The sequence below is a fragment of the Bos taurus genome, chromosome 6 (assembly GCF_002263795.3).
Source record: "Bos taurus isolate L1 Dominette 01449 registration number 42190680 breed Hereford chromosome 6, ARS-UCD2.0, whole genome shotgun sequence".
In the NCBI taxonomy this organism is placed as follows: Eukaryota; Metazoa; Chordata; class Mammalia; order Artiodactyla; family Bovidae; genus Bos; species Bos taurus.
Window position 1 is genome coordinate 97,874,487 of NC_037333.1, and position 15,525 is coordinate 97,890,011.

The 15,525-nt window shown below is 39.9% G+C and overlaps 2 protein-coding genes across 5 annotated transcripts in view; one reads left to right on the forward strand and one right to left on the reverse strand.

Moving 5' to 3' along the window:
* Positions 1–976, forward strand: part of COPS4 (COP9 signalosome subunit 4) — a 39,024-nt gene extending 38,048 nt beyond the window's left edge. Inside the window, exon 9 of one of the 2 annotated variants that reach the window (XM_005208175.5) lies at positions 477–533. In XM_005208175.5, coding sequence (XP_005208232.1) covers positions 477–533 — 57 coding nt within the window. 2 annotated transcript variants of the gene reach the window in all.
* A 6,241-nt stretch (positions 977–7,217) lies between these two features.
* The window catches only part of PLAC8B (placenta associated 8 B), a 34,776-nt gene continuing 26,468 nt past the window's right edge, over positions 7,218–15,525 (reverse strand). For 2 of the 3 annotated variants that reach the window (XM_015471695.3, XM_024993443.2), the window contains 2 exons: positions 11,154–11,272; positions 7,218–7,515 (listed from right to left, as the gene is read on the reverse strand). In XM_015471695.3, coding sequence (XP_015327181.1) covers positions 11,168–11,272 — 105 coding nt within the window. In that variant the 3' untranslated portion in view covers positions 7,218–7,515; positions 11,154–11,167. The remainder of the gene's footprint in view (positions 7,516–11,153; positions 11,273–15,525) is intronic. The other variant, NM_001076987.2, reaches the window with a different exon arrangement.

Below are 15,525 nucleotides of genomic sequence, written 5' to 3' on the forward strand. Positions count from 1 at the left end.
CAGTCCATGGAATTCTCTAGGCCAGAATACTGGAGTGGGTAGCCTTTCCCTTCTCCAGGGATCTTCCCACTCCAGGGATCAAACCCAGGTCTCCTGCATTGCAGGCAGATTTTTTACCAACTGAGCCACAAGGGAAGCCCAAGAATACTGGAGTGGGTAGCCTATCCCTTCTCCAGTGGATCTTAAGGTATAAACTGAGTGAGGTGCTTTAACTTCAGTGAAGTCATCTTACTGTTGTGGCTGAGGTGGTTTGGTTGGTTTTATTTTGTGTATTTTTGTCTTCTTTTGTTTTATATTCTGTGCCAGTGATTGGAGTACTTTTCTTGACTGTTGCTTAATTAGTTTAATTTTATCAGCCAAGAGTTTTGAAGTAAACTTTTAAAAATCAGTGTTTGTGTATTTTGTCTTCTAACTCACATTCACTATGGTTGCAAAGGAGTAACCTCAGCTTTGTACATTATTCCTTTTTTCTTTAGCACGAGAAGCCCTGCCAACATGGGACAAACAGATCCAGTCACTCTGTTTCCAAGTGAATAACCTTTTGGAGAAAATTAGTCAGACAGCACCAGAATGGACAGCACAAGCCATGGAAGCCCAGATGGCTCAGTGACTCCTTGCAGACCGTCTGTGCACACTACATCTTTTTCCACGTTGTACGGATTCATTTCACTATCTCTCAAAAACATTTGCATCATGACCTTACATATTTCAATCCCTTTTATGCTGGATTCTATTTAAAGAAGACATTATTAGAGCAGGAAGTACAAGCATTTAAAAATATGTAGTTCCCATTTATTCAAGGTCTCTGTGTATCAAGCTAACTCAGACGTTTTGAAAGCTTTTTCTTTAAACAGAGTAAGTGAAATATCTGTGGCTAAGAAGTTTGGGATTTGTGATAACTTTGTAGTCATGTAAAAATAAGTGCTTTGTGCCTCTCCACATGTGGTTATTCTAATAAATGGAGAAGTGAGCCAAATAAAAGTAGTACTTTTGTTTTTAATTAGTGAATAGTGTTTTGTTCCTTTTCCCTTTCACTTAAGCAGACAATTATTTATCCCATTTGCAAGAAATGAAAAGATAAGCCAAAAAGCCTCTTCCCTAGGTATTCACAGTCACAGAGCCAAGAGTCAGCATATGAAATACTTGTACCAAGTCTGAGAGCACACAGTGGAGAATTTTTTATTTAGCAGAGAAGGGTCAGCAAAGACTCCTCAGAATCATTCCAGCCTCCGTTCATATAGAAAATGGGGAAGGACTTTTAAAAAAGAGTCTGTAGGCAACTACCAGTTTCAACTCAAACATGTAAGGAGCTCAAGTAGTCACTCCATCCTCACAACAAGAAAAGGCTTAACAGGTGGAAAAAAATCAATTCCTTTTCTTAGATCCACCAGAGAATTGAGGTCACAGGGCACACCACCACTCCCAAAACTGGAGAAATAAAGAGTCACAGTAGAGGTCAGCTTACCAGGAGCAGACCAGCGTGGGCCAGTAACTGGTGACTAGTGAAATGGTAACTGACAAATTACTGGAGGCTAACTGTGGACTAGGACTTCTGTGGTGGCTCAGTGGTAAAGAATGCCTGCAATGCAGGGGATGTGGGTTACATCCCTGCTTTGGGAAGATCCCCTGGAGAGGGAAATGGCAACCCACTCCAGTATTCTTGCCTGGGAAATCCCATGGACAGAGGAGTCTGGTGGGCTGCAGCCCATGGGGTTGAAACAATAGCAATAAGTTTGGATTGGCAGGACAGTTAAAACCCCCTGGCACTCCAGGAAGTTCTCATGATTAAGATGAGGGATCCTCTTGTGTTTCAGGGGAGGAGAAAGCAACTATTTTGAAATACTTCCAGATCATTTTCCATGACAAAGGCCTGCCCTCTGAAGGAAATTACTCTACCAAGGCCTTATCTGACCTGGGGAAAAGCCAGCTGCATAATTTCAGTCCCTGTTAGCCTACTTGTGACACAACTTAGCAACTAAACAACAAAATTTTTTTTTTTAACTTTAGACAACATGTCAAGGACAGATGGGTAGTGTAATCAGAGAGATTGAAATTTCAGAACTATAAAATTTTAGGAATGTATATAATTGGTACACTAAGAAAGGATGGAGAAAATGGAATCACAGTATTTTTAATTAAAACCAGAGCATCAACAACAAAAAATGTGAGGCAAAAAGTGATAAAACTGCAAAAAGAAATAGATGAATCCACTATACTTGAAAATGTCAGCACCATTCTCTCAGCAGTGGACAGTTGAGCAGGCAGAAAGTTACTAAGTACATAGTTGAACTCAACAGCACCATCAGTCAACTGGATCTAATCTGATATTTCTAAACGACATCCAACAACAGTACACTCGAGTTCACATAGAACATTCACCAGAGTAGACCATACCCTGGGTCAGAAAACACACCTTACCAAGTTAAAAAGAACAGAAATCATAAAATTTTATGCTCTCTGACCACAATGAAATGAAACTGAAAATAACAGAAACATAGCTGGAAATTTCCCCAAAACTTGAAGATTAAACAACATACTTCTAAATAACATGCAGATTAAAGAAGAAATCTCAAGAAGAAAATATTTTGAACTAAATGAAAATACAACTTATCAAAATTTGTGGGATGCAGTGCATGTGTTAGGAAAGAAGACAGATCTAAAATCAATAAGCTTCCACAAGAGGAAACTAGAAAAAAAGAAAATTAAATCCAAAGTAAGCAGAAGGGATGAAATAATAAAAATCAGAGTAGAGTGTAAATCAGTGAAACTTGAAAACAGGAAGTTAATAAGAGAAAATCAATGAAATCAAAACCTGTTTCTTTGAAAACATGAATAAAATGGTTAACTCTAGCCAGACTAAGATAAAAAGAGAAGGCACAAATTACTAATATCAGAAATAAAGGGGAAAGTTTAAAAATAAAATAAAATTTAAAAAAAAAGAAAAAACTTAAAAAATTAAAAAAAAGAAATAAAGGGGGTCATAACTACAGATCCTATGAAGATTAGAGGAATAATTAAGGACCATTATAAATAGCTCTATGCTGATAAATTTGATAACTTAGATGATATGGACCAATTCTATGAGCGATATCTACCAATTCTCACAAGAAATAATCTGAATAGGCCTATAACTGTTAAATTTTTAAAATTAATAACCTTCCATACCGGAAAGCACTGGGCCCAGATGAGTTCACTACTGAATTTTATCAAACATTTAAGGAAGAAATCATACCAATTCTCTACAATCTCAGAAAACAGAAGCATACAGAACACTTCTTCATTCATTTTTTTTTTTTAAGGCAAGCATCATCCTTCCACCAAAGCCAGATAAAGATATTACAAGAAAGGAAAACTGCAGTTCTGTATCTATCATGAATATAGATGCAAAAATTCTTAACAAAATATTAGTGAGTCAGATCCAGCAATACATAAAAAGAATTATATGCCATGACCAAGTGGGATTTATTCTAGGTATATAAATTGTTCAACATTAAAAAATCAATCAATATATTTCATCACATCTATAAGCTATAGAAGAAAAGTTCTTTGATCATATCAATAAGTACAGAAAAAGCATTTTTATAAAACCAAACACCTATTCATGATAAAAAAAATTTCAAAAAACTGGGAATACAGAGGAATTTCCTCAATAAAGAATATGTACAAAAACCTTATAGCTAACATCATAATGGTGAGAAACTAGATTGCTAGATTCTTTCCCCCTAAGATCAGGAATAAGGCAAAGCTGTCCACTCTCACCACTCCAATTTTTTTGGCCATGCCTGGGGGCTTGTGGAATCCCTCACCAGTAATTCAACCTGCACCCTTGGCACCGAAAGCACAGAGTCCTAACTACTGGACTGCCAGGGAATTCCCTCACCACTCTTATTGAACATTGTATTGTAAGTCCTGGATGATGCCGTAAGACCAGAAAAGAAAGTTAACCTTAAATACAGATTGGCTGCAGATGGTGACTGCAGCCGTGAAATTAAAGACGTTTGCTCCTTGCAAGAAAAGCTATGACCAACCCAGACAGCATATTAAAAAATGGAGACGTTACTTTGCTGACAAATGTCCGTATAGTCAAAGCTATGGTTTTTCCAGTAGTCATATATGGATGTGAGATTTGGACCATAAAGAAAGTGCCGAAGAATTAATGCTTTTGAACTGTGGTGTTGGAGAAAACTCTTGAGAGTCCTTTGGACTACAAGGAGATCAAACCAGTCAATCCTAAAGGAAATCAGTCCTGAATATTCATTGGAAGGACTGATGCTGAAGCTGAAACTCCAATACTTTGACCATCTGATGCATAGAAGTGACTCCTTGGAAAAGACCCTGATGCTGGGAAAGACTGAAGGCAGGAGGAGAAGGGGACAACATAGGATGAGATGGTTGGATGGCATCACCAACTTGATGGACATGAATTTGAGCAAGCTCTGGGAGTTGGTGATGGACAAGGAAGCTTGGCGTGCTGCAGTCCATGGGGTTGCAAAGAGTTGGACATGACTGAGCGACTGAACTGAACTGAACTGGGAAGAAAGAAATAAAACTATCTCTGTTCACAGTTGACATGATTATCTATGTAGAAAATCTCAAGGAACCAGAAGAAAAAATTCTTGCAACTAATAAGGAGTTAAATAGCAAAGTTGCAGGATATGAGGTTAATATACAAAAGTCAGTTGCTTTCAGGACTTTGCTGGTGGTCCAGTGGTTACGAATCTGCCTTACAATGCGGGGTTGCAGGTTTGATTCCTGGTTCAGGAACTAAGATCCCGTGTGTCGTGGGGCAACTGAGCCTACACGCTGCAGCTACTGAGCCCGGTGCCACAGCTAGAGAAGCCTACACAGTGCAACGATAGATCCTATATGCTGCAGTGAAGATCCCGAGTGCTGAAACTGAGACCCAGCACAACCAGATAGATATATTTTAAACATTCAATTGCTTGTATATATATATAAGTATATATATATATATAAACAAAGAGCATTTGGAATTGGAAATTTGAAATAAGTATGTGTGTTCGAAGTAGGGAAAACAGGAAATTTGGAGTGTGAAAACATGGTGATGGTGGGAGAATAGGCTAAAGAGGTGGATTGAGGTTACATCATGAAGGATCAGGGAAATTTTTTTAGGATGTTTACAATTTTTTCATGGCAAGCAGTGTACAGGATGGACTGGGGAGAAAGCAATGGGAGCTGGAGTTACTAGAGGCCGAGAAACTAATTCAGGAGCTATAAACATGATTCTCAAGAGACGTAATATGGGCTTGGACTACATTCTTGGCAGTGGAGACAAAGAGGAGAGGACAGATTAATTCATTCAATAAACGATCTCTTCAGTTCAGATGCTCAGTTGTGTCCAACTCTGTGGCCCCATGGACTGCAGCAGGCCAGGCTTCCCTGTCCATCACCAACTCCTGGAGGCTGCTCAAACTCATGTCCATTGAGTCAGTGATGCCATCCAACCATCTCATCCTCTGTTGTCCCTTCTCCTCTGCCTCAGTCTTTCCCAGCATCAGGGTCTTTTCCAGTGAGTCAGTTCTTGGTATCAGGTGGCCAAAGCGATTTGCGCATGTATCTACTAGGTGTCAGGCGTTTTTCTAGGCACTGCAGATACAGGAACAAACAAGATCATCCACTAGGGTTATCAGGTGGAGTTTAAGTGACAGAAGTTGATGTCTGAGTAGATGTGAGGGGAAAGGAGAAGGGTGTGATGAGACAATTTAGGTTTCACCAATATCTAGATTTCTTACCTTGAAAACCTGGGTAGTGAAATCGTTTGACCTGTTGGGTAGAGAATGGGTAGGGGACACCAAGAAGCAGTTGTTTTGTAGACAGTGGAAGAGACATTCTGAAGACCCATAGTAAGAGAAGAACTAGAAATACAGTCCTCCTTGGTGTGTAGGAGGCATTTGAAGCTGTGAGAGTAGATGATTCCGAGAAGACTAGGAGGTGTCAAAGGAATGGACCCAGGACCAGATCAGATCAGATCAGTCGCTCAGTTGTGTCCGACTCTTTGCGACCCCATGAATCGCAGCACGCCAGGCCTCCCTGTCCATCACCAACTCCCTGAGTTCACTCAGACTCACGTCCATCGAGTCAGTCCATCTCATCCTCTGTCGTCCCCTTCTCCTCCTGCCCCAGGATAGAACCTTGCAAAACACCTACATCTATAAGGCAAGTGAAAAAAGGGGGCAAAGGACTCAAGTTTGAGTGCCTATTAAGTTCCAGGTGGTTTTACATTTTTTCTCACTGAAATCTCACAACATCCTGATAGTGAAATATTTACTTACAGTAGATGTTTCTACTAATAGATATTTCTACTAGTCTGAAGATTGCCTTCCCTGACCCTCCACCCCCAACAAATGAAATGGACTCACAAGTGTAGGGGGAGAAAGAAAGGAAATTAGGAAGTGAGATTTTCAGCAGGGCAAAATGTTGCAGAGGATAAACAGGATGAGAAATGGGAAAAAAAGAAATGATGACTTCACACATTTATCTATCAGTTTTTAACCAAAATTGAATCATATTGAATTTGACAATTGAATTTTTATTACTTGCTTTGATACCTCATATGCAAAAGATAAAATTAATGACACAACAATGAAACCATCAAGTATGCGGTTGGGAAGCAGAGCCTAGTACACTGTTGCTTTGTCAGACTACAGCCCACCAGGCCCTCCATCCATGGGATTTTCCAGGCAAGAGTACTGGAGTGGGGTGCCATTGCCTTCTCCGAATAATGCTTGTAGGTAACACAAAAAGGAGGGAAAGCGTTGGTTAAATGTGCTGTAAGTGTCTTAGAACAGGGGTCCCCAGCCTCTGGAATGTAATGCCTGATGATCTGAGGTGAAGCTGATGTAATAATAATAGAAATAAAGTGCACAATACGAGTAATGTGCTCGAATCATCCTTCCCTCTCTCTCCTCCACCCACCCCACTGCACCCCACCCCTGTCCCCCGCCCTCTTTCATGGCAAAATTGTCTTCCATGGAACCGGTCCCTGGTTCAAAATGGTTGGGGACCACTTTCTTAGAATAGTTGCCTGTAGTCTTTGTCTCTCTCTCTTAAACTTCTTACATGAAAGAGAGCTGAATTGCTGTGGACCAAAATCTCCTGTTAGGAAAACAAACTACAAGGACAAAATTATGATATTGACCCTTGGAATTGACTGATGACATGAAGACATTTTATTGAGAGCAAAGAACCGTAAAGAATCATGTAAAATCTTTTATTTGTTTATATTTTAAAATGTAATACAGAATTTATAAGCTGGAAAACTTAATAGCAAGGAGAAACTACGCTGGACCATTTAGCAAAACTAAGGGATAACACTCCTTTGAAATAAAAATTCAGTTTTTTTTAACCCCACTAATTGTGATTAAAAATATCAATTATATTTCAGTTGCAGAAAGTGGAAAAGCTGAAGAGGTGTTGATTTTAGTTGCTTCAGTAAGAGCTCTTCACTGGGTCAGGAGGGACCACAGAAGAAAGGGGAGAAAGGGAGCTCTTCACCTACGAGGGACACACAAAAAATATGGTTAAATTTTCTCAGTCTACTTTTTAATTTTTAATAAAGATTTAATTTTAGAATCATTTTAGATTTATAGAAAAGTTGCAAGAGAGTTCCCATATACCTGCACCAGTTTCCTTACTGGCTAGCATCTTACTATGGTAGGTGTATCACAACTAATGAACCAATGTTGATAGATTATTAATCAAAGCCTGTTCTTTATTCAGATTGCTCAGTTTTTACATAATGTCCCTTTGCTGTTCCAAGATTCCATTCAGATAGCATGTTACCTTTACTCATTATGTTTCTTTAGGCTCCTCTAAACCGTGACTGGACCTTTCTTATTTCTGATGACCTTGACAGTTTTGAGGAGAATTGCCTTAATTTTTGTATTTTGCAGAATGGGCCTCAGTTTTTTTTGTTGTTGTTCTTGTTGGTTTTTTTTTCTTTTTTTTGTTGGGCCTCAGTTTTTTTGTCTAATGTTTTTCTGATGGTTAGACTGGAGTTGTGGGGTGTTGAGAGGAAGACCACAGAGGTAAAGCACCAGTTTCATCGCATCATTTCAGGAGTGCGTGCTATCAACAGGATACCACCAATGAGGATAACTGGCTAAAGTAATTTTGTCAGGATTTTCCACCTGGTTAGTCTTCCAAGGTTATACTCGTCCCGCCCCCCTTTTATACTGTACACTTTGAAAGTCACTATGCAAACCCATACTTAAGAGGTGGGAAATAAAGCTTTCTTTCCTTACGGGGAGGCATACCTTCATTAATTATTTAAAATTCTGTACCTCTGGGAAATTTGTCTATTCTCCCTTTTTAGTTGGTTCTTGTACCTCTTTGCCTCAGTCTGTTTTTAACATAAATCACATTATTCATTGATCTTTATCTTTTGATTCTCCCATTACAGATATTTGGAGATCTAAAGTTTTATTGTCAATGAATAACGTAGGGTCCAAGCTGATGAGCAAGAGTCAGGACCACCAAGATATTTTTACAGCAAACCAGCTTAAAAATTCAGAGAAATAATTTCCTTGAAGGAAAAAAAAAAAGCTCAGGTGCCAGGATTTATGTATGTGTGGGTAGCTCTTAATATTTTATCCAAATTGTCTCATAAGTTCATTTAAGCAGTGTTGAAATAACACCTCTTTGCTTCTGACCTTACCCCGTCCAGTCTGTGTACATAGCATTACCAGGTTAATTTTTCTAAAACATAACTCTACCTATGTTACTCCTTTACTTACAACCTAAAATAATTCCCCTGCCTGCATGCTAAGTTGCTTTATGCTAAGTCACTTCAGTCGTGTCCGACTCTGTGCAACCCCATAGACGGCAGCCCACCAGGCTCCCCCGTCCCTGGGATTCTCTAGGCAAGAACACTGGAGTGGGTTGCCATTTCTCATGTCTCCTGCGTTGGTGGGAAGATTCTTTATCACTAGGGTCACCTGGGAAGCCCCCAAATAACTCCCCAGTGCTTACCAAATGAAAGCCCAGATCATTAGCCTAGTATTCATGACACTGCAGTAAAATATTTCATTTCTCATTATTTTCCCCCTTTTATGTTCCTGCCAAGAGGAATCTAAACTCATAAATATGTTTTTTTCCTCTTTTTGCCTCTGTAGTTTCATTGGGCTTCCCTGGTGGCTCAACCAGAAAGCATCCATCTGCAGTGCAGTAGCCATAGGAGACGTAGGTTTAATCCCTGGGTTGGGAAGATACCCTGGAGGAGAGCATGGCAACCCACTTCAGTATTCTTGCTGGGGGAATCCCATGGCAAAGGAGCCTGGTGGGCTACGGTCTATACGGTCACAAAGAATCAGACAGAAGCGCCTTATCACAGCACAGCACTCATGTTTCACTCATGTTGCTGTTGAGAGGCAACACCCTTTTCTATTCATTAAAATCCCATCCTGAGTCAGAAATCTTCTGTTGGTCCCATCTGATCTATTTCTACCCCTGTCCACCCTGCCCTGTGCTCTGGGAGGCTGACCTGTGTACCCCAGCAATACCATCCCTGTCTCTGCCTTCCTGGTGGGTTCAGCCAATGGGAAGCCCAGAAGGACGTCAGAATGTGAGGTCAGGGCACCTTCCCTGCTGACTCTTCCTGTAGGGTTGCTCCGGGCTGCTCAGGTCCTCTCAGGGCAGCCACCATACAGGTTTCTCTTTTGGGGTTCTAGTCACTGCTCCCTCCCCTCCTCCAGAGGCCCAGGGGAGGTCTGGTTCCCTCTCCTGTCTCCTCCCACCCACCCTGAAAGTCCCTGTGCCTCCTGCCCACTCTGCAGGTGGTTTCATTAAATCCTTCTATTCCCACAGCTTGAGTGCCACCTATTTCCTCTTGAGACCCTGATGCTCACTTCCTCTTCAGAATCAAAAAACCACTTCTTTCAAGAAACTTTCACTTGTACATCTCACAGAATATCATCTTTTCTTCCTCTGAGCATAAAATAGCACTCTGACTAAAGGCACTGGTCAAAGTTTGCATTTTATCAACGCCGTTTTTTGGAGTATAAAGTCTCAAAGGACAAGAAGACCAACTTATCTCCTTTTGTTCCCCCAAATCAAGTACCGTGCAGGACTAGGTACTTGAGACATTATTTGCTAAATATATGACTATTTAAAAATGTACCTTCCAAGAGTTATGTTTGTTAACCTATACAGAGTTCTCATTCACTTGAGAAAGGAAGTGGTATTTTTGCAAAGAATGGGAAAATTAATGTTTTCTTCCCATACTCAAGATATGTTCTATAGAAGATTGTCCAAATCATGTTGATTTCTACTTTACTACATCCTCAGTAGCTAATTCTGAGAATCTTGAAAGAGTGAGTTGAAAAATGACTTGATTGAATTTCAGATGATGCCATTCTACATAATGTTTCCAAGTATTCTATACAGTATTTCACCTCTTTCAAATTCCACCGTCTCCAATAGGACTTTTCTGTTTAACCTCACCTCAAGTATTGATATGCTTCATGCCACAATCAATCCAAATATTACGTAACATAGTTTTCACTTGCTGTACTACTTCATAATTACTTACCAGTTTCTTTTGTCAGTTTGTATTAGGAGGGAGCGTGTTTTCTCACCACACTCTTGTATTATATATATACATGCTTTTGCAATTGGTGTTTTTATTAATAGACCACCAGAATTCTGAGAAGTCTAGAAAAGTCATCCCTTTATTTATAAAAATACAGTTTCAAAATACAGAGTTATGAATTGAATGTTTGTGTCCCGCTCCCCAAACTGGGATATTGAAACCCCAACCCGCAATGTGATGGTATTAGGAGATGGAGCCTTTGGGAGGTAATAGGTTTAGATGAGATCATGAAGTCCCCAAGGTTTAGATGAGGTCCCTGTGATGGGATTACTATCCTAATAAGAAAGACCAAAACATATTCTCTCTCTAGAACTGTGAGACATAAGTTCCTGATGTTTAACCTGTTCAGGCTATTTTGTTATAGTAGCTTGAACAAGCCAGTACAGCTATCTTCTTCATAAGAAGAAATCAAAATCTATCTTTATATTAAGATAACATTTGAAAGACTTAAAGAATTGCTATTATTGAATTATTGTTCAAAATAATACTTCGTTTACAAAGCCCTTAATTACATTCCTAAACATTCACAGATTCTGGGACTTACCATTGATTCTTTTTTTAGAAAGTGCGATTGGCTCTCCTTCTGTTGATGTCTCTCTTGATTTGGCAAAGAGAGCACAGAGGACAGCAATGGGTCACCATGAAGTCGTCACAAATGGATCCCTGTTGGAAAACAGAAAAGAAACAGAATGTAAAAACCCACCTATGTGGAAATAAAGGCTTGTGGGTTTTCAAGACATTTTGAAGAGAAGCAGAAGGTGCTGATCCTTCGAATTTGAAGTTTGGATGGATACATTCAGGAAAATGTTAGTTGATTTTAGTTGATTTCTCCACATAACTCCTGTCTCTTTTTATCACATCAAATGTTTTCCTGTACTTTGTAACATATATAGAATGGAAGATATCCAACCAGGGGCTTCCCTGGTGGCTCAGTGGTAAAGAATCCGCCTGCCAATGCAGAAGACCCAGGTTGGATCCCTGGTCTGGGAAGATCCCACAGCAACTGAGCCCCTGTACCACAACTATCGAGCCCACACTCTGGACCCCAGGAGCCGCAACTACTGAAGTCCATGCTGTCTAGAGCCCGTGCTCTGCAACAAGAGAAGCTACTGCAATGAGAAGCCCACGCACTACACAGCCCCCATGTACTGCAACTAGAGAAAAGCCTTCACAGGAACAAAGACCCAACACAGCCCCCCAAAAAGTAAATACATAAAATTTAAAAAGGAAAAAGAGTCCATGAGGCAAAAGAGGTACAAGATTAAAGAGAGGTAAAAGGTTGAAAAAAAAAATATCCAACGAACTATCAAAGGAAGGTAAACAGTTTCAGAAAGTAAAATCTCAAAATTCTTTTCTCCTATACCCTTTCCCTGTATCAGGAAGCTCCTAGAGGGTGCCCCCACCAGAATGAAGAAGCAAACTAACAAAGAAGAAGATGTGGGGTATGAGAAACCAGAGCCTAACATGCGGAACTGGTTAAAGGAATCCCCAGGTCATGACGATAGAGATGGCAGGGTCACAGAGTGATTTCATCAAGAAGATGAAGATGATAGAATGTCTGTCTGATGTTTAGGGAAGAGATTTAGAACACTGGAAAGAGTTTGGGATTGGATTACTTCTAAGTAAATGGAAAACTCCTAGTGAAAAAGTCAAGAGTTATTAATAGTAGGAAAAACTAAGTTTAGTAGAAAAGACAATCATTGTTCATTACACAATTCAACTCAGCTCTGAAGAGCAAATATAGGTGTCATAATGTAAATGCTAAATTTGGACTTAGCCAAAATTATATATAATCATATTGGAGGGGGGCTTCCCTTGTGGCTCAGCTGGTAAAGAATCCGCCTACAATGTGGGAGACCTGGGTTCGATCCCTGGATTGGGAAGATCCCCTGGAGAAGGGAAATGCTACCTACTCCAATATTCTGGCCTAGAGAATTCCATAGGCTGTATAGTCCATGGGGTTGCAAAGAGTTGGACAAGACTGAGCGACTTTCACTTCACATATTGGAGGGAGTGGGGTAGGGGTAGGGTGCATGTCCGTGGTGCAGAAAGGGGAGAAAACAGAACTAAATTCTCATCTTCCACAATGGGAGGCCCATAGACAACGCCCCCAACTGAACAGTCAAAAGGTAACAATACAAGTCTACAATTTGGAGATATGGAGGTAAACAGCTCTGGGAAAGAGGAAATAGGGAATAGAAGTTTGGGGACTATTATTTTTCTCAACAAACCTTGTAAATTAGATAATTTTAACAACTATGTGCTTGCAGAGCTTTGTTAAATAATATTCAAGCTGCACTAGAAAATAGGGCTAAGCCAAAAATCTTCAGAAATTTTTGAAAAAAAAATGAAGCAGATGGGATTATGTTGATGGAGAAAGTAAAACAGAACTCAAGAACATGAAACTTAACATGGTCAGGGGCACTGCATTAGATAAACCCCAAACCAAAACCTGTGAGGTCAGAAAGGAGGAAGGAATAGGCTGGGGAATGAAAGATGGGAGGTTAACTGAAGCCAGCTTGAGTGGCTGGGCCAGCCCAGAACTGCCAGCTGTGGCCTTGCCTGGGACACAGCGCAGAGCCGTTTAACAGACAGCCCTCATGTGGGCTTCGGGGCCCCAGGGAAGAAGAGGGGTGAGATAAGTGGGGAGCTATACCCATCACATAAGAGGGCAGGCTCCCAAGGACTCACCACAAAAGCGCTAAGAGAAATAATAAGAGGTAAAGACATTTTAGCACAGCAGAGACATCTAAATCATTCCCACCAATGAGATAGGCAAATTGTTTTATGTTTCCTATTCATCAAATGTTAATTTTTCCTACTTTTTTTTTTTTTGGCTGAATAGACCTTTCCTGGTTCCTTTTGTTTCCTTTGCTGTGCTATGCTTAGTCACTCAGTCGTGTCAGGCTCTTTGCGACCCCATGGACTGTAGCCTTCCAGGCTCCTCTGTCCATGGGGATTCTCCAGGCAAGAATACTGGAGTGGGTTGCCATGCCCTCCTCCAGGGAATCTTTCCAGCCCAGGGATTGAACCCAGGTCTCCTGCATTGCAGACAGTTTCTTTACCTTCTGAGCCACGAGGGAAGCCCTTTGTTCCCTTTAGTAGTTATTTATTTTTTTTAAGATTTTTTTTTTTTTGATGGGGACTGTTTTTAAAGCCTTTATTGAATTTGTTACGTTATCGCTTCTGTTTCATGTTTTGTTTCTTTGGCCTTGAGACATGTGGGATCTTGGTTCCTTGAGCAGGGATCGAAGGCCTCATCCTACGTTGGAAAGTAAGTCTTAACCACTGGACCATCAGCGAAGTCCCCTTTTAGTACTTTCAGATGTCCCACAACTAATTTTTATCCTTTCAGTGATGATCCTGAAATTTTTACCCACAACTTAATATTATATTTATCTTGAGATTCATCCAAATTGTATCAATAGTTCATTCCTTTTTGTTGTTGAGTAGTATACTATTACATGGATGGACTACAATTTGTTTATTCATTCACCTGCTGGGTTGTTTTTTTAGTTTTTGGCTATTGCAAGCAAAACTACTCTAAACATTTGTGTACAAGACTTGATACAGATATATATTTTTGCAGGGTAGATATCTAGGAGCAGAATGGCTGGGCCAAAAAGTAGATGTATGTTTAACTTTTTAAGAAACTATTTTACACTCCAACCATCAGTACATGAGGGTTTCACTTCCTCCGTATAAGCTAACACTTGGTGTGAGTTAGTCTGTTTATTTTAGCTGTCCCAATAGGTGTATGGCGGTATCTCACTATGGTTTTCATTTGCATTTCTCTAGTGACTGATGATGTTGAACCTCTTTTTATGTACTTATTTGCCATTCAAATATTTTCTTTGTTTTTTCCTAATTTTTTGGGAGGTTAAAAATACTTAACATGAGATCTGCCTTCTTAACACATTTTAAGTGTACACAACAACTTGATGAATCCTCAAAAAATCATAGTGAGTGAAAGAAGCTGCATAAAGTAGTACACACGGTACGGTGAAAAGTGAAAGTCATTCAGTCGTGTCCAGCTCTTCACAACCCCATGGTCTACACAGTCCACGGAATTCTCCAGGCCAGGATACTGGAGTGGGTAGCTGTTTCCTTCTCCAGGGGATCTTCCGAACCCAGGGACTGAATCCAAGTCTTCTGCATTGCAGGCGGATTCTTTACCAGATGAGCCACCAGAAAAGCCCAAGAATACTGGAGTGGGTAGCTTATCCCTTCAGCTGATCTTCCTGACCCAGGAATTGAACTGGGATCTCTTGCACTGTAGGCGGATTCTTTATCAGCTGAGCTACCAGGGAAGCCCACACACTATATAGTTCTGTTATATAAAATGGTAGAAAATGAAAACTAATCTACATTGACAGAAGCATATTGATGGTTACTTTGGGAAGATGGGGGGAAAAGAAGGAAAGATTGCAAAAGTATGTGAGTAGGTAGTACCTTTCAGATTTTGAATGTGCATATCCTGTGATCTATCAATCAAATCAATTAACAGTACACTATCCTACAAAAATACCAGTGTGTGTACAAAATCATATATATACAACTGCAACATTATTTAAGCTTTCATCAATAAGAAAGTGATTAAGTAAATAATCTATATGATGGAATACTATACAGACATGAAAAAGAATCTATGTTATGGACATAAAGGGGGTCTACCATATATTAAGTGGAAAAAAAAAACCAAGTTACAATATAGTATGAACTCATTTAAAACATAGAAACAAAATAAAAGAGCCCTGTAAATCCCAAATCACATATGTCTAGCTCTACAGCTATAGCTGTAGCTTCATCTAATCTATCTATCTATTTATCTATTTATATGCCTTAGAGGAGACCAAAAGCCCAGAGACAGAGCTCAGTCGTGTTTGACTCTTTGTGGCCCCATGGACTATAGCCCA